General features: G+C 39.0%; 1 protein-coding gene across 1 annotated transcript; it reads right to left on the bottom strand.

Moving 5' to 3' along the window:
- Positions 1–6827: 6827 nt before the first annotated feature.
- Positions 6828–18206, bottom strand: ankrd13d (ankyrin repeat domain 13 family, member D). The gene is made up of 16 exons (XM_017692099.2): positions 17098–18206; positions 16462–16597; positions 16230–16354; positions 16055–16100; positions 15682–15825; positions 14322–14511; positions 14113–14179; positions 13368–13449; positions 13178–13239; positions 11393–11523; positions 11129–11286; positions 10927–11040; positions 9871–10043; positions 8496–8578; positions 7435–7665; positions 6828–7337 (listed from the first exon to the last, which is right to left on the bottom strand). The coding sequence occupies exons 1-16, from the start codon at positions 17179–17181 to the stop codon at positions 7274–7276; spliced, it is 1890 nt and encodes a 629-aa protein (XP_017547588.1). The 5' UTR covers positions 17182–18206; the 3' UTR covers positions 6828–7273.
- Positions 18207–19123: the final 917 nt, after the last annotated feature.

Below are 19123 nucleotides of genomic sequence, written 5' to 3'. Positions count from 1 at the left end.
TTTAAATGATTTTGGCGAAATAATGACTATCTAAAAATATTGATTATTTATTGATATTATGTAGTAAGTATGATAATCCACATGAACTACTTACTTTCTTGAAATTTAAACTCATTATCTCGACATAACATATTAAAAGTATTATTTGGAGAGAGTAAGTCAATTTTCCTGAGAAAATTAGTTCTTACTTTGAGATGTTAAATCAATATTTCAAGAACACAAATCATCATTTGAAGATATTAAAGGGGAATTCCACCCATTTTCCAAATTTCTGAATAGTTCTGTCCTTAAGATGTAGTCAAAGCCATTCAGGGTGGGTTGGTGTGAAGTGGTTCATTGTAGAGAAAGTTACAGACTCTGAACTAAACTTGAAAAAAAAATCTTTGGAGACTATTTTTGAATGAATTACAATACATGTTAAGCCACAACTTTATCACAGAACTTTCATAAAACAATATGTCAGATAAACAGACAGCATATATCTAGCCATTTAATGCAAGACCTTTTTGTGAGGGAGCTTTCAGAAGCATTAAACCCTTTAGCCATCTGGTTCTTATCACCACCACTGTGAATAATAATGACTGCAAGTTTCTCTAGAGCAGAGCATTTCGCACCAAACCACTCGGAATCACTTCGTCTACATCCCAGCCGTTAAATCATGTAGAATCTGAAAAATCAGTGGAGTTCCCCTTTAAATTGACATACCGCTGCCAAAAACAAGAGAAGCAGAAACAAGAGGGAACTGGCTTCTATAATACAGTATAGGCAGGGGGTCCCCTATCAGTCCCATAGATAGCATAGAGGGTAAACTCAAGCTTTCAAGCAAACAAGGACATCAGTTCCAGGGGGTTACAAAGGTATTAAATGAAAGAATAGTTTTCACAACTTTGTTTTAAGAAGGTCTAATATTTTCTATAAGTGACAAATGAAGCTGGTCATGGGCCCATGTTCTACACTTTTTTTGTAGGCCCCCAAACCTCCACCAATATAAATCATACCATGTACACGCCACGGACAAAAGTCAAACTCAATCCCTCATGATGCCACAGCCAAGTAGCAAAGTTGGCTTCACTTTCATTGTGATGCTACCTAAGCCAGGTGTCCGTTATCAGATATTCAGAATTAGCAGTTGACGTTCTCCTCCAAGCGTGTTGAACAGTTCAATGCCATTGCACAAAAAGATGTGATTACAGATGTGACAGGAAGAGACCTAGGCAGTGGGTGAAACTGGCCAGGACTGAATTGAGATTTTAAAAATTCCCAGGACTTCCTATAAAGAAGCTAAAACATAAAAGAACATGTCACATCATGTTAGCTGAGTGTAAGCATCTATCACAGGAAGTGTCCTTGTATTCAGATCCACATTTCAATGTCCTTTTTACTTTTGTAGATCAAGCAGCCACACGCAATGTATAATAACAGGGGGCCATTACACCACCAATGTCACAAGGTACAAACAGCAGAGCATTGTAAAAAAGCACAAGCTAACAGGATCCCAAAAGTATTGCATCATTGCAATACTATGCAAATTATATTGTTATATTTATTTTTGTCTGATTTATTTCCGCCCAATGACTGCTGGGATAGGCTCCAGCACCCCCCGGCGACCCTGAGGGAGAAGTGGCTTAGAAAATGAACGAATGAATGAATGAATGATTTTTAATACAAGGATAAATAAGGAAGTATAAACTGTACTTTGTAAAATGCAAACCCACACAGCTGCTCAACACAGAACAATAGCTTTATTTTATTGTCTCTCAAATAAGACCTTAAAGTGTTTGCATTTCCATGTTAGCACAGAATGAAAGCAATGAAATGTGACGACCCTGAATAGACCAAAAGTGAGACAGCAGTGGTTCAGTCTGGCATGGGCAGTCTGTGTAAAGGCCATTTCATAAACCTGTGAAATGTATCAAGGGTAAAAGTACAGTTACTACTATAACTAGCATAAACAGAAACTGCATTTGACAATCTCTTGCATTTCTACACTGTAATGATAAAGCTTCCATGGGTCTTTACAAGCCCATCTGCCTGGCTGTTCTGAAACAGGACAACCAAATGGAATTAATTTCTATCCTCCACAAGAAAGCTAACCCTTCTTTGGGACCAGAAGGCCCTGGAAAGCCTTTTCATAAGGACACTCCTTTGGTGGATGGAGCCAAGATTAAGCAAGAACTGGAGTTTGATGAAAAACACATGAAGGAGAACAGAGCACTAAAGAGGCCGTTGTGAAGAATGACATAATGGAGCAGATTAAGAAAGTATGGGCCAACGTCAATAGGACCATGGTCCCTGCTGTACCTTCCACGAGGCCAACTCCTCCTTCTGTAGGGGCAGGCAGCCCAGTGAAGCCTTTCCTTCAGCTACAAGACCAAGGCATGGGTGGAATACTAAGACTCATCTTGCAGTTATCACTAGTCTGAGTGATGAGACCAAGAAGCTCCTCAACCATGGAACTTTTGAGCAAGTATGCAGTGAAGAGGGGTCTCCTATGCTGATGTTATGTTAGCAAAGAATAACTGCAGCAGTCAGGTTTAAATTTTGCATCTGCTCTTGACACTTGTCGTTGTGATTGACCTTGAAAATGACATACAGGAAAATAATGCCGTATGAAAAGAGACAATGCATGTTGCCAAGAAAGGCACCATAAAGTGAAAGGAGGAATCTTTTCAACCTTGAGGGATGTGGATAGATCATAGAGTGCTTTCCACTGTTTGAATATGTAAAAAATAAATTAAGCAGTCATTTTAGATGTTTTTTTTAACTCTCAGACCCTTTTCTTTGATTCTACAATTGAGCCTGAGAACAAAGAGGAAAGTGAGACAGGCAGCTGAGACTGAGAAGTTTGGTGAACAGGAAGATGAGACAGAAAGAGCAAATGATGGTGGAAGAATGTATTACTATTGTATCATATATAATTATATTGTCATAATGATATTATCTTTTAAAACACAGAGGCATGATGCACAAGTGTGTAAAGAAAATATGTTACATACGAGTAAAAGTCCTTTCTTTCTTTTCTCGTAAGAACATTTGTAAGAACATGGTGTTCCTGAAATAAATGTTCTCAATTTTTTTTGTATGATGGTCTCTGTAACTTCACAAAATATAATTGTTACAATAAACCAAGGAAGATGTTTTTTGTATTAGCTATTTCCTTTTCCATCACTTCTGGTTCTTGTTTACTAATTTTTTAAACTCTTGGTTTAGTTTTGTCCATCCATCCATCCATTTTCTAAGCCGCTTCTCCGTCAGGGTCGCGGGGGGGGTGCTGGAGCCTATCCCAGCAGTCTTCGGGTTTAGTTTTGTTTTACCTTCATTTTGCTATCCTCAGTTAATTTATCATAATACTGATGGTTTACATCAGAAGAATTTCTTCTTAAATTTCTTCTTAAAATCCAATCCAAAGAACCATCCATCCATCCATCCATCATCTTCCGCTTCTCCGGGGTTTGGGTCGCGGGGGCAGCATCCTGAGCAATGAAGCCCAGACCTCCCTTTCCCCAGCCACTTCCACTAGCTCCCTGGGAGGGATTCCGAGGCGCTCCCAGGCCAGCTGGGTGATATAGTCACGCCAGAATGTCCTGGGTCTTCCCCGGGGTCTCCTCCCCGGTGGACTTGCCTGTGACACCTCCCAAGGGAGGCGTCCAGGAGGCATCCTAACAAGATGCCCGAACCACCTCAACTGGCTCCTCTCGACGTGAATCCAAAGAACCATTTTCCTTAAACAACCCTTGGGGAACAACCTGTTTTAAGTGTGCAGATCATAACACAGTCCTTGTAAATTTCTAAGGTCTTAATACTTAATTATTATTATTTTTCTCTGTGGTGCAGCAATTTAATTTAATCCGGTAGAATGGTCCATAAATGGGAGTGGCCAGATTGTAGAAGCGCTTGTTTAAAAGCTGGATTACTGCAGAGAAGAAACTTTGCAGGTGGTGAAGACCTTTGATTGTATCTGTGACAGCAGTTTGTAGAAGAGATCATTCTGATCCTCTCTGCTCTTTTCTGTATTGTGGACAGGTATGAGGCTCTACTGGAGGACCGCTTAAATTGGGCTAGAAGAGGACGTCAGCAGAAGGAAACCAGAAAGTGCATCATTTCTTCCCAAAGAAAGTGAAGCAGGTGGCACCATTATTTTTGCAGTTCTAAGTATGTTGAGGACATGCCATGTTCAAGAGTCAAAACATTTCTTTTGGCCACTGAGGTTAAGGCTAGGGAGTTTAGGCTTTGGAAAAGTTATGTTTTTCCCAAATATTGCATGGAAACTATAAAAGTTATAATACATTAGTATGTGTGCTGTGTATGTGTGTAGTCCTTTTTTGTACAATTCTGAATTTCATATCCAATGTCCAGTGAGGGTGGGAAAGTAATAAACCCATGCTTAGTTTTCCCATTCCATAATTATAACTCATTTTGAGATTTTATGCACATTGATGTAAGGTATCATGGGGGAAGGTCACCCCAACTTTATTTTCTCTCCTCATCAAATCATGGGGCAAAACCTTATTTTAAAAGATCAGTTGAAATGAGTCGATCTGTTTTTTGTTATAGGATCATTTTGCTCTATCCATTTATAAGTTGTACAAAAAAGGTCTCAAATATATGATTATGGGGGTTGTGGGGAAAGTAATTTGAATCTGAGAGAACAAAGGGATTCTTTCTTCCTGTTAAAGTGACATTTTTTTAGGTAAGAATCCACCAAATTATGGGACAAACATACCCCCTTAGGAATACTGCTTCATAAATATTATTTATACTGAACTAAAATCTAAAAGCAAAACTTGTCACTGAAAGATTTGACTTAAACCCTGCAAAAAACACAATGAGAACAGAGAGCTGAAGAGGCAGTTGTGAAGCGTGGGTCATGAAACAGAATTCCCACATCTATTTTACTGTGATTTGTCTTTTCTCATACCTCATTATAATCACATGTAACCATCCTGTTTAGCTAAACTAATTTCCAAATATGACATATGACTACATAAAAAAAATGTGTAATACAACCCCATTTTCAAAAAACCTGGGATACTGTACAAAATGTAAATACAAATAGAATGCAATGATGCGCAAATCATGTTAACCTGATATTTAACAGAAAATAGTACAACGCATTTCTGGATCCTGTTTAAGTACAATTTCTTCTATGCATGGTAATTTTAACTTGCATTTGTGGATGCAGCGATGAACTGTGCTCTCAGACAATGGTTTTCAGAAGTGTTCTTCAGTGATGCAGTGATTTCCACTACAGATTCATGTCTGTTTTTAATGCAGGTCCAAAGATCATGACTAGCCAATACTGGGTTTTGGCCTTGCCTCCTGCAGATTTCTCGGAATCTTCTATTGATATTATTTGCTGTAGATGGTAAACTCCCAAAGTTTTCTGCTATTATAGGTTGAGAAACGTAATTCTTAAATTCTTAAATTGTTGCACTATTCGGCCACATAGTCTTTCACAGAGTGATGAACTCCTCACTTTTACTTCTGTCAGATTCAGCCTCTCTCAGATGCTCTTTTTGTACCCAGTCATGTTACTGTCCTGTTGCTAATTTACCACCAGGTGGTTTTTTTGCATTACACAACTTTACCAACCTTTTGTTGTCCTCATCCCAACATTTTTTTTTTTAAACCTGTTGCTGGCATTGAATTTTTAATACAATTCCTCAATTTCAACATTTGATATGTTGTCTTTGTACTATTTTCACTTAAATATATGGTTTATATAATTCTGTTTTCATGAGGCAGTCATGAGCTGGAGGTTAGGGAGGCAGGAGGCCAGTTCAATCCCCAGAGCCAACAGCACATGACTGAGGTGTCCTTGAGCAAGACACCTAACCCCCAACTGCTCCCTGGGTGCTGCGGATTGGGCTGGCCACCGCTCCGGTCAAGTGTGCTCACTAGAGTGTATGTGGTGTTTCACTTCATGGATGGGTTAAATGCGGAGGTGAAATTTCCCCGTTGTGGGACTAATAAGGGTCTCTTAATATACTGCACAGCATCCCAACTTTTTTGGCACACGAATTATACTTTTTTATTAGTTAAATTCAAGAATAATTTATGAAGCTTCATTTTCTTACTCTTCACCCACTCAGGTGATGTTACACTGACTTGTTCATGGCTTTTGTTTGTGAATAAATGTGAATAAATAATTCATTTAATTCATTTGTACAACATAGTTTACAATAAGGTTCAATCCTGCCTTTCCTATGTCACTTAAATCAATTGTTAAAGTTACTTTCAAAATGTGAAGGTATTTTGATTGCACTATATATACACTGCTTCTTCTAAACACCATCATAATCATGATTTTACAAGGACTTTACAATGGAGTGACTGTTTAAAATAAAAAGGATATTTCCTCAACAGTTAAGCCAACTAGATGACATCGTGAAATTTACATAAATCTACACAATCATCCTTTATTAAACTATAAAGTATCATGTAGATAAAATAAAAATAAACTGCAAATTTTTTTCTACTTTTCTTTTTGTTTTAACATTATCTTGTTCTGAAAGGCCTGTTGCTTACAAATTCCACCTGTCTCATCACTTATACACTGGAATATAACACAATCTGTAATCTGATTAAAATCCTCAAAGCACATATATGTAAAATGTCTGGATAGAATCCAAACTGAGAGAATGACACATTTCATTCTTTCTCTTAAAAGGGGTGATGTTGGTTGTGTGATCCCCCAGTAAATTTCAGTTCAATTTTCTTCAAAAGTAAGATGTTAAAACCTCCTTTTAACATTAGATTTAAATCCTCCACTTAGGCTTCATGCACACACTGCATGCAAAAAAACATAAAAGAATAAAGAAAGCGTGTGAAAGCGTTTCAGGAACATTTAATAATTATACTTCCATGTTGTTGTCAGCCACCATATTTAACTTATTTTATGCAACATTATTTTCATCACTTTATGCATCGTCATAGTCATCAATATGTGATATTCACATGATCAGCATTTTATAATGAACATAAAGGTTGAACATTTTTCACTCAGAATGATGACACTGGAGTTCAGAGGACATCACTCACAATGTCTTGCCATGCTTTTTGTTTCATGGTGTTTATTCATCAGGCTACTGTCTGATTTCTCTTTATAATGTGTTATATCTCTGTTTCTGGTCCTTTAATCAAGCCCTCTGTTCCATTTCAAAGACTTTATAAAATAAAAAGGAAGGATGAATCTTTATGAATAATTTAACATTGCAGAAAAAAAGCACAACCAATAAATAACCCTTAAAACCTGCCTATATGTATACTGTGGTTACTTCTCTGTGAGTGACAGTTGCAGTATCCTTTCAAGCTCTTCTTCTTCTTCTCTCCTTTTTCTGTTGGACAGCACAAAGAGAAACGTTATTGGTCAGTGTAAATGTTAAAGACAATAAACACCTTCTGCCGTAATTTCGACCTTCGTTTTATCATCACCTGTCAAGCTCCTCCTGCTCTCTGCATGACAGTTCCATAGCTAGGCGCAGCTGCTCATCAAAGCTGGACACCACGGCAAACGCCCCCGGCGCCCGTGGGTCAGCCAGTGAGCCATAGGAGGGAGGTGAGTTAAGGGCGGGGTCAGGTGAACATGAAAGAGGTTGTTCAGGATCAGGCAATTCCCTTCCCTCTCCTGTAGCCAGTGACAGAGACAGAGACTCCTGGATTGCCCTATAAATTGAATGTAAATCGAATTAACACGGTACTCAGACACACAATCAAAGTCAGTCTAGCATTTCTCTTTGTTTTTATTCCTTGCAATTCAGCCATTTTAATAACCTCTAAGGATCAATGATCTCCATATAAAAGCACTGCCTACAGAACGGGGACACATGAGCCTGAGATCACCATGCCCAATGCCAAGTGCTGACTAAAGAAGTAGTATAAAGCACCCCCAGCCCCCCAGAGCTGTGGAGCAGTGTTAACTATGTTCTCAGGAGTCAAGGAGCACCATCCATGTTTGATCCAGACCTAAATCATTCAACATCAGTACCTGATCTCATTAATGCTCTTGTGGCTGAATGCAATCAAATCCTCACACCAACATCTGGTGTAAAGCCTTCACAAAAAAGTAGAGTCTGTTACCGCAGCAAATGTGGGGCAGCCTCCCCATTAATGACTCTAGTTTCAGAAGAAATGTTAAATAAGTATGTGTCTACAAACTTTTGGACATACAGTGTATATGTTATAAGAGTTTTATATTTTCAAGGTTTAGGGACAAAAAGTCTACCCTTAAACCTTAACATCATTTCTTTCCTTTTAGGTTTAAAAAATAAACATGTAGGTTTTGTAAAAAGTACTTTACATTGAAAAAGTCAGGATCACTTTCTTCATTGCAATATTTTAGTAAATGTTTTTCTTGGATCTTATGACAAATCCTAGTAATTTTTGTCCTAATATCGTATGAAAACAAACCCATTCAACCCCCCCCCCCCCCACACACACACACACACACACACACACACACACACACACACACCCACACACACACACACACACACCTCTCAAGCTGAGAATCCTCCTCATAAAGTGGAGGTTGAGAAGAGACGGGACGAGTGTTAGTGAGAGCTTCCCATATTGTCACCTAAAGAAAGGAAGAGAGACACAGAGAGTGATACAGAATGGGTGCAATGTTAGTAACGGTCCTAAGCGGTACTGAATCTGGGCGAAAGCACCATTCACACACACATACCATCAGTTACATGCATCTTAAAAGTGATTCCTTAGAAACGTACAGATTACAAAGCATTGAACATAATTAAATCAGTGTATCTACTGGCAGAAGGTGATGCTAGTTGGTCTGAATGAGTAACGGCTAGTTTATTACCCTCTGGACACACAAGTGCCACTGTTTTTCATAACAGCACTCAACAACTTTGTGCTCCAGATGTCAAATTATTACTTTACCTACCTACTAACCCCTTAAACTACAGGCTTTTTATTCACTCAATTATTCTGGGACTTATTCCACAGCTATTACACAGACCACTCTACTGAAATAGTTTAAACTGCAGTCCTACCACAAAAAAAAAAACACTATTTACAAACCAATTCAGTAAACCTTAGATATTTACAAAGATTATGTTCAAATTTATTTTAATCCAAATGAATAAGATAAAATATATGAAATCATCATTTACAGGGAACTTTTTATTTGAAGGTGGGTGTCCAAAACACATCCATAAATTTCAACTTTTTGTTTAAATGTTTTTAAGAAGGCCTTTTAAATGTATTTTCAAGTTAAAAGACTTAGCATTTTTTGTTTTTTCGATTGATCCATCAACTTTTTTTTAATATCACTACCAAAACACAAAGCGTTTTCATCCAAAGACAGAGCCAGCATTTTAGAGTAGGGTGTGTTTTGACATAAATGTGTCCCAAAGTCTGAAAATCAGTGTGTAACATTATGAATTGTCATTACTGAAACACATATTTCTGCAATTAAGGTCATTTTTGTGTTTAATGAAAAATATGATTTCATGTTTGTTGAAGCGGTGTTTGCTAGTCATGTAGTGGCTAGTGTTTTTGAATTTGCTCAAATTTTGACTACTGAAACATCTGTTAAAGTTTCAGGTGTTATTCTTGTAGTGGTAGTGAAAAAATTAAATGCTCAATCATATTTAATGTTTTAATAAACATAGTTCATGTAAATGATCATTTAAAGCAAAATGGAATTTAGTCTAAAGTCCAAGTCAGTTAACAGTCCAAAATGGGTAGCAGGTAAGTTGTATAGCCATAAGAGTCAGGAAAACACACAGAGATCCTTTCAGTTTAAGGGGTTTATAACACTTTACTTCAGGACATTTTATCATTAAACATAAAATATTTTAAACTAGCTTTAAGTGTTAAGGAGTTAAATTAAGGTTTTGGGGTTACCTGGTCACTTTCTGTCCCTGCATCCAGTAGACTTTGCTGAATGGCGAACTGCAGGAGGTTGTCATCCTCATCTCTCATTGGCTCACTGCGGCCAGGGCCAAGTGTTGTGTAATCTGGGGGAGGCTCGAACACAGAGGGATCAACCTCACAGTTCAGGGGAGGAGGACTCTGACCTGAAAGGACAAGAAATAAACCGATGGAGATTCGCCATTAAATTAACCATCTTAAAATACATATAATGACCGCTTTAGAAATTCTAAAAAATACTTACAACTTCATAAAAAGCTATAAAACAAACTGCATTAAACATTAATGACAGACATAATTCATAACATTTAAAGATATTTTTCAACCTAATCTGGATCCGTCATATCTGTAGATACGGTTGACTATCACAATGATTTCACTGTAGTTTGAAAAGAACAGACAGACAATCTCCAAACACACTTATAAAAGAAGCACATATTTGCTTGTATTTATACTATCTGTCCTGAGGTTTGCAGCAGCTTCTGATTCAATGTTCCTTCTATAATCATAAGAATTAATAATAGTGACTTTGTGCTCCCTTTGCTACAGTTACAGTCACTACTATTAAGACGAAGCTTTACACTGGAGAGTTGCTGTGAGGATTTGATTGAATTCAGCTACAAGAACATTAGTGAGGTCAGGTACTGATGGTTAGTTCTGCATCACAAATGCTTATTTTAAACATAATGGATGGTGCTCCAACACTCAAGACGACACAGGCACACTGCTCCACAGACCAATCTTGGTAAGTTTTACACCCTCCTAGCCAATGCAAGCTCAAGACAGCTGCTCCAGAGCGTCCCTTTTTATTGGCAACACTTTTCTATGGGGATTACACAATTTGTGTATGTGCAATTAATTGTCCGTGTCAGCAGTTGGTGCACCATAACTAGATTCACTAATTGGAGGGTATGTCTAAATACATTTTAACATTTAGTGTCGTTGGTCCAAACATTGCTGTAAGTGCTCTTACATGTTAAAAGATGATGATGACAATGTTGAATTTGTGCTGATGAAGGGGTTCAGTACCTGCATCGGGGGCTCCTTGTGGAGAGTGAACAGTAACAGAGCTGACCGGCTCATCGCAACCACATAGATTACTGAAAGTCACTCGTGCATTCAACACATGGAAGAGGGGGATCTCTGAGAGGCAATCAAAAGAGAAAATAAAACCATTAGAAAAACAATCCTGCACCACCGATCCTGAAACCTATCAATCAGTCTGTCTTACCTATTTTGACAGGGAAGCCAGGCGGTAAGCGCAGAGTAATGAAGTCACGCAGTTTGGCAAAGTGGGCATTAGAGATAGCCATGAGGTCAATAATGGGCGTCACCTGCTCAGCCAGTGACAAAGGGTGGGCCTCACTTAACCATAATGTGGCTTTAAACCTGAGAGAAAGAAAGAAAAGAGAGAGAGAATATGAGACAGACACAGATTGTCCGAGAGAACAACAGCGCACTGAAACTGTTGCGTGGATTGCCATAGCGGTGGTACCTCTGCACTTTGCTGGTGAGCTCTATGGGCCGGCCGATGTCTCTACCATTCAGGTTAAACTCTGGATCAAAGTATTCCTCTGCTGTGATGGCTGTTGGGTTATGGGGGCTGGCACACTGGGACACCTGACTCTGGCCATCAACAGAAAATTATAAAAAGCGTTATAAAAAGATACACATACTGTTTTGTAAACTCTGTAAAGATCATCTGTAAAATCGAAAGATGATATGAGCTTTAGTGTTGTTCATGCGCCTCGCTTTCAGGCTTTAGCATTTTATTTTAGAGCAAAATAATACCAAAAAAGAAGAACAGTGGTAAATGCATGTCAGTTCATATGCTGATAGATGCATGATGCCTACCATTGTTCTATAGAAATTTTTTTCTCCTAAACATCTACTCAGGTTGTTTTTTCCACTACATTTAATTCTACTTGAGTCATTATTCCACTAAGCAACAGGGATGTGGGAGCACTCTAATCACTACTGGTAGTACTATTAATGCTGCAATATATGACAAAAATGATAAAAGCTTCTAAAACCTTTTTAATCTATTAGAGCTTTTTAGAGCAATTAACCAACATTACATTTCAAGTTCTTTCAGCTCACTTCTTGAAATTCCTGCATGAAATCTCCACAGCCAACTCTCACAGGATGGGAGATGAAAATCTGAGATTGGTCAGCATGCTTACAGCTCACAGAAGTTATTGATGTACTCAGTAGCTCTGTTCACAATAGAGAGTGCTTCATTTAGTGCAGTAGGCACATTACCATGTATGGCATCCACATACTTTTGGAATCAACCAATTGCAGAGACCAAATCATGTAGTCATAGCCATTCTAATATGTGCCAAAGGTTTACCCTATATTTTAAGACTGCACAGGACCTTAAAGGTACATCTTATGTCCAAAAAGTATAGACATCCTTTCTAATTACAGACTTGCAGAATTATTACAGCACACCCACTGCTGACATTTACTGGCAAATTATCACAATACACGATTGGTATCATAATATTTTGATACGCAGACAAAATAGTAGCGTCACAACTGCTATTAAAAACTTTAAACAGAATGATTATTGTTTCAATATTTCACATACTGTGTAACCCAATTAAACAGGGTTAATAATGCTGTTTATAATGAAGCATGCACCTTGTCAGTGCTCTTAAAGTACTGATGATATCCACAATATACTCAGAAAAGTATACAGAGTATCACAATAACAAAATAATCACAATAACAATAAAATATCATAATATTGCCCACCACTATAATCTCCATAGAAAAGGATTGCCAACAGAATGGGAGGCTCTGGAGCAGCCCCATATGAGCCCAAGGTCACGATGCCCAATGCCAAGAATTTACTAGAGGGGTATAAAGCTCCACAGGACTGGATTGTGGAGCGGTGAAATGTGTTAAAGTGATGGAAAACCATGAAATGCTTTGGGATAAGTTGGAGTGACATTTGTGATCTAGAACTAACAATCAATGCTCTTGTGGCTGAATGCAATCAAAACATCACAGCAAAAGCCTTCCCAGAAGAGTAGAGTCTGTTACTGAAGCAAAGAGGGAACACATTCTCCATTAATTCCCTTGATTTCCGAATAAACACTGTGCAGGTGTTTTCACACTTTTGGACTGTGCCTTTAACAAACACTCTAAACTGTGAAGTGTAAACAATCTGTTCTGCCATGAAACCTGTATGATTCAACACACAAAACAGGAACAGGGTACTTCATCATAGTAGATCATGGTTACAGAGCATGCACTATATTATACTCCTCACCCCATTGTTAGACACATGCTGCTCCGCAATCCCAAGGAAAGACTGAAGAGGTGTTCTGGAACCTGGAGAAGGAGAAGGAGAAGCAGAGTAGTATAATAATAAGAGAGGAAAGAAACAGAATTAAGACATAACATGGCTGCTCATGTGGCATTAAAAGTCATTATTCATTGTTTATTAAATGCACATGTACCTTTGCATCTGGACTTGTCCTGATCAGAGAGATGTTCGGTTCGAGAGCGCGTCACCAGCTCTACATTACTAGCACTGTAAACCTTCAATAAGTCACATACGTTATCAGGTGTTAAAAAATGACTACAGAGGTGTAACATCTTTCACCTACACAGGGTAATGTGTTTCAGCAGGAGCCCTAATAGGCTCAGATATTTAAATAACATAATCAAATAAAAATCCTGGTAATTCAGTCTAAATAAACTAGGACACTGTTGGCACTCTGTGAAATGCTGTGACTGTTGAGTTGCTGATGAGAAACTAGGGGTGAAAGAGGAAGAGAGAAAACATTTCACACAGCAGCACCAAGATAAAACAAACAGGACAACTGCAGCTTTCTTTATATCAAAAAAACATAAATAAATAGCACACAATAAGAACACTTTCATACATGTTGTTACATTTGCTTCGGTTTACTCCCAGCTTTGTAAAACAACCAACACCATAGGTGCATGTTTCTCACTTTTTCACATTATTAAAAAGAGAAGAATACAATTCTGTAGTTTCATGTAGTTCCTATAACCAGCCTTTTGAAAGGTCACACTGTGAAACCTCTTATGCAGGTCTATCCCTACTATATTATTATTATGTGAGCAATGAAATGACTAGAATGAAGAAAAAAGTATTCAATTCAAGATTGCTTGGGAGAGAAAACCAAACAAAACCAACACACCCAGCTCAAAATTTTTAATTTCTTCAAATCTCACCTTGGCCTCATATCCACTGACCACCTCTGTCTTCTCAGAGCGCCAGCCCCAAATTCCAGATTTGTTCCTGGAAACATCATGAACCTGGAGTCACTGATGTGCTTTAGTTTAAGATTCGGTGGCTACAGACACCCTCACTGCGGGCGGATGTTTAGTACTGTAGAGATGAGAGAACCTGAGAGGTGTGTGGCAGTGCTGAGTATCTGTACCTCTCAAAGGCGATGTTGCGTGTGTTGAGGTGCGTAGAAACAATGGGAGAGGTAAGTCTTTGTGCTGTGTTCTCCTGTGAGGGCAGCATGGCAGCGAGAAGAGAGGGAGCATCACGTGGTGATAGAGACAGCGGCTCTGTGTACACCACCTGCTTCTCATGGTCCACTTCCATCACCATGGCCCCGCCCTCTGAAAAACACACAGCTGCACTGTACATATTCTGTCTTTCCAAGGCCATATCATCACTGTCATTACTTATTGTTAGCCTTTAAAATAAAGGTCAGTAACTACTGAGTGTCATTACACTAAATTAGACAATTTTAACTGACCTATCCAAGCTCCATCCACAAATATGTTATTCTGCAGCAACTACTGCAAAGTTGATCAAGGTTTTCAGCAAAAAAAAAATCCTATACCATTTTCCATAATTAGGGGTGTAAAGACACACTCAGCCCACAATTTGATTCACTTCTCAACACAGGGCTCATAGTTCAATATTATAACAATATTTTGAACACATAGTTGCTGCATAAAGTGTTTCTTAATACCTTTTTAAGACCTCAACAAATAAATATTTCCACAGCAAACTAATGCACACTAATGTTTTCTTCACTCAAACAGTTGAACTTACATTTTGAAATTGCATATTCTTGAATTTTTCAATGTATTTGACTTCTGCTGTTCTCTACCCCTTCATCAGTGGTCAGTTTTAAACCACAAACAGAACTGTTGTTTTTTAATATACACAATGACCCTTTTCAGTCCACACATTAGGCATCGTCTTAGAATGTAACATTGCTAAAAGTAAAACAATGACATTTTCAGACTTATTTCAAATTTATTTTAAGATGTCATAAAACTTTTTAAGGATCAGCAGAATCACTGAAACACAATTCAGCTTACTGAAGAACATGCTGGTTGGGTTGTTCTGTACTGGTTGTTTGCAAAATTTGGTGCTCAAACAATGCAACTGCATTGTAAGTAATTATTAACCAAAAGGCTATTCTCCATGATGCAGTGCCACATTTTTGTATTGCAATATCCTGATGTCACAATGTACTGTTACAAAGCCACATTGTTAAAACAAGCTCAATTCTACAACAAAAGTAAACTACTTGTGATGTATCCTTTCATCCAGATGAAAAACAAATACCATTCCAAATCAACAATTCAGTCTAACTTATGATTTTACAATTTTAGTGTGCTACGATTTCTCATTTACCTAACATTAACTATAAAAGAACACTTCTGTAGGAGCATGAAAAGCTCAAGTGGTGGCTAGAATGTTTCACTCAGTTTGCCGATGGAAGATTCTTTTGTGGAAAACTTTTACACTGACTTTGTTTTATTCTCACTCACCTCCACCTTTAAAGATGTAGCTGCGTCGGCCCTTGAGCCAGGTCATGTGCTCAAAGCCCAGAAGAGTAGTGTCCACTCGCAAACATGAGCCACTCTTCCACACACGGTACACATCACTCGGACACACTTTAGATACCAGAGGCACTGGAAGAGAGGAAACGAGGGAAGGAGAGAAAACAAGAAAGCAAGCAACAAACAGTGAGCTATTCTCAAGGGGTAGCGTCTGTGGAGCTGTCCACTCCTGTGGTGCTGAAATAGTTAACATGAATACCCAGAACCACAGAGAAAGAGTGCTGGTGGGAGAGTCTATGCGTGATTTGTTTCAGATCAGTTGTTTCGATCAGTGGTGTGTAGTGTCATGTACAGTGCTTACCCCAACTTGTAAACTCCCACTTCATCTCCACATAGAAATCCCGTGCCTGAAATACACAACACTTTCACTAGTACGCTTTTTTATGATTCACTATTCAATTGTAATGCAAACTTTAATCACTCCCGTCCACATGGTGATTGAGTGCCCTGTGGCAGAAAATACATACCACCCTTACCTGCCTCAGTTTGCTGAGCAGCTCTGGAATCCCTGCAAGTCTCTCAGTGGCTCTTTTATAGTCTCTATATTGGAGGACCAGCTGCACCAGCTCAGGATCTCCTGTGCTTACTGCTTCCTGTAAAACTGAACACAGTGATTTAAACCAACCTCAAACCCTCTGAGCTACATCATAGGTCCACACAGGATGCTTTAAAGATTCTAGTCTTACTATAGTGCAGGGGTTGCCTCACCTGTCCAGCCCTGGGCATTGCTGTGTGTGGGATCTGCGTTGTGTCTCAGGAGCACCCGAGCGGACTCAAGATGACCAAGGCAAACGGCCAGTTCCAGCGGCGTGCGCCCACGGGGGTCCACGCGCTCCACATCCTCCTGCAGGGAAAGCAAACATTCACACATACATGCCAGAGGTGGGAAAACATTTTAAATATACAGCATCGTAATACTTCAATAAGATTGCAATATGTCATGATATTTATTTTCTCAAACATCTGATCAGTTGGAACTGAGAAAAAAGAACCAGTAGTGTCACATTTAAAAAAATACTATTAGAAACTGTGAATATAATGATCTTTATGCAATATCTGTCACACTGTGCACTGAATCCAGTTAAACAGGGCTAATTCTGGTCACTTTAAAACGAAACGTAGTTGGTCACTGTTCTACAAGTACTGACGAAATCCACGATATGTACAGAAAAGTATATTGTACTGCACTAGGACATGAATTATCACGATATCTACATAAATACTGTCATATTGCCCCTCCCTAATGTATAATTACGGTTACTGAACTCAGCAGCAAGACAGGCCGAACAGTCCCTACTGACACTAAATTACACACAGCAGCTGTCAGTCACTGCGTTCACTCACCTGCTTTTTCTTCAGCTCTCTGTCGAGCTCCAGGTACTGATTGTTCCAGACCAGATAGTGCAAAGGAAACGCCTCTTGAGCCATTTTTCCTTTCGAGTCAAAATTTCAGGGTTTCGGTCTCGCCTGTTTGCCTCTGCAGCTAGCCGGTAAATCGATGTGCTGCATGAAGGGCTGCTGGTCACCTTTACAAACAACCCTCCAGTCGTTATGAAGCGTTTATGTACCGAAAGCGGGATCAAACACCAAAAGCCCCATAATCAGTGCCATTCACAGCGGTCCAAACAGCCTCCTCACCGTCATCCCTTCACGAAACGGGGTTGTAAATACTCTGCTTTAGCCTAAATTCTTGCTGTTTAACGACAACTCGTTAGTCAGCTAGCTAGTTAACTAAGATAGTTCCCCCCTTAGGTAAAAAGAGCCCTGTCAACAAGCCAGGCTAGCTAACGCTAACGCTACTTTATTTCAAATATCGCTTGACAACCAAAGCACTGGAAGCTTACCGTTAGCTAGCTAGCTAGCAAGCTGAGGGATTATTTTTTCGACATGGTACACTTCGTCCATCTTATTGGCCAAAACTGAGTGGCTAACGTTTCAAATCGTCCAACAAAGTTAAAATAAACAGACTGTCTGGCGAGAATCGTTTATTCTGCCACAAAACCATGTTTCGGTTTGCGAGCTAGCGACGGGTTTTCGGCAGCTAGCTAGCCAACGGCTACCCATCGCTAATAGCTACGGCGGTGCCGACACATAACGTTACACTTAATGACGAAATTCAGCCTTTTAGTGTAAAGCTAGCCCCAAAAAGAGATTCTGCGTCAATTATGTAATGGTGGTGTGGGCAAAAAAACAGATATAGCCCAGCCAAACAGCGAGCAGCGGCCTATTTCCCCCTCCGCATCCAGGTCAGCAGAGCCGCCGCCGCCGTCGCTGCTGCTGCTGCTGCTGTTCCCTCCTCAGCGCTTCAGTGGGGCTCTAGATGCACAGACAAGCTGCAGGAGCTGGAACAGGTTCACAGCATCATGGCGAAACGCCGAAAAAAATGAAGCCCAACAGGCCTAGCTGCACATCCACTCCGAGATTAAACCTTTTTATTTATTTATTTATCTGCGTGCGCGTCCCTTTCCCCTCAGTGCGAGAAACACGAGGGGCACGTCCCATTATTCATTACAGTACTACAGAGAAACATAGTGAAGGGAACAAGTATTCACAGAATATGTATTTAATATATTGCAGTGCAAATATTCACTTCAAATTTACACACAGTGTCTTTTGGCTTTGTACTTACGAATATGAAAAGTACATGATCATATTAATAAGAATGTTTTTTTAAAAACTACATATTTTCTAGATATTAATGCTGCAAAATGATAACAAATATTGTCTGCCATGGCAAAAAAAGCTTGAAAATCCCTGATTGTACCACAGTGGTTACTACTACTACTACTACTACTACTACTACTACTACTACTACTACCCTGAACGCAGGGAATGCACCGCAGTCATCTCTGTTGATACATCCCACACTAAGCCCCTCGGTTTTAAACCTCTGTTTACAGCCTACGTTTCTGCAAATGGTGCTAGATCATTTCATTCATTGAACAAAACAGGAATGTAGTAACATATCAGGAGACATTAGGGGCAAGTTTCACCATATCAGCCAAGAAACTATATGATAAGATGGATGTTTCAACAAGATAACAACCCCAAACATACAGCTAAAATGACTCAAGACTGGTTGCTAAAAAAGAAAGTAATGGTGTGTGGAAGATTTTGAAATTGAAGACTGTCAAGAGGAATTTAACTACAGAGCTGCAGAAACTGCAAAAAAATAAAATAAACATCTCAAAGTTGTAGCTGATTAGTACTTTGTTGCAAAGCTGTTACGTTGTTAATCTGTCTTAACCCCCCCCCCTCAGTTTTGCCATTTACATGCTTTGTTTAGACTACATTTTGCATTATTTTTGTTCATATTTATAAGAACAAAGTCAAAAACAAAAAAAGTGTATTAAATAACACAAACATCTGA

The sequence above is a fragment of the Pygocentrus nattereri genome, chromosome 8 (genome assembly GCF_015220715.1).
Source record: "Pygocentrus nattereri isolate fPygNat1 chromosome 8, fPygNat1.pri, whole genome shotgun sequence".
Lineage (NCBI taxonomy): Eukaryota > Metazoa > Chordata > Actinopteri > Characiformes > Serrasalmidae > Pygocentrus > Pygocentrus nattereri.
Note: the sequence above shows the minus strand (reverse complement) of the source record. Positions and strands in the feature narration are given on the sequence as shown.

What these genes read in the sequence shown, in the direction of transcription:
- ankrd13d (XM_017692099.2), bottom strand. Translation starts at nt 17,181, where the DNA reads ATGGCTCAAGAGGCGTTTCCTTTGCACTATCTGGTCTGGAACAATCAG. An exon ending in CGCAACATCGCCTTTGAGAG is followed by an intron (nt 14,180 to 14,321) that starts GTACAGATACTC and finishes TGATGTTTCCAG; the next exon opens with GAACAAATCTGGAATTTGGG. An exon ending in AGCATGTGTCTAACAATGGG is followed by an intron (nt 11,524 to 13,177) that starts GTGAGGAGTATA and finishes GTTGATGGCCAG; the next exon opens with AGTCAGGTGTCCCAGTGTGC.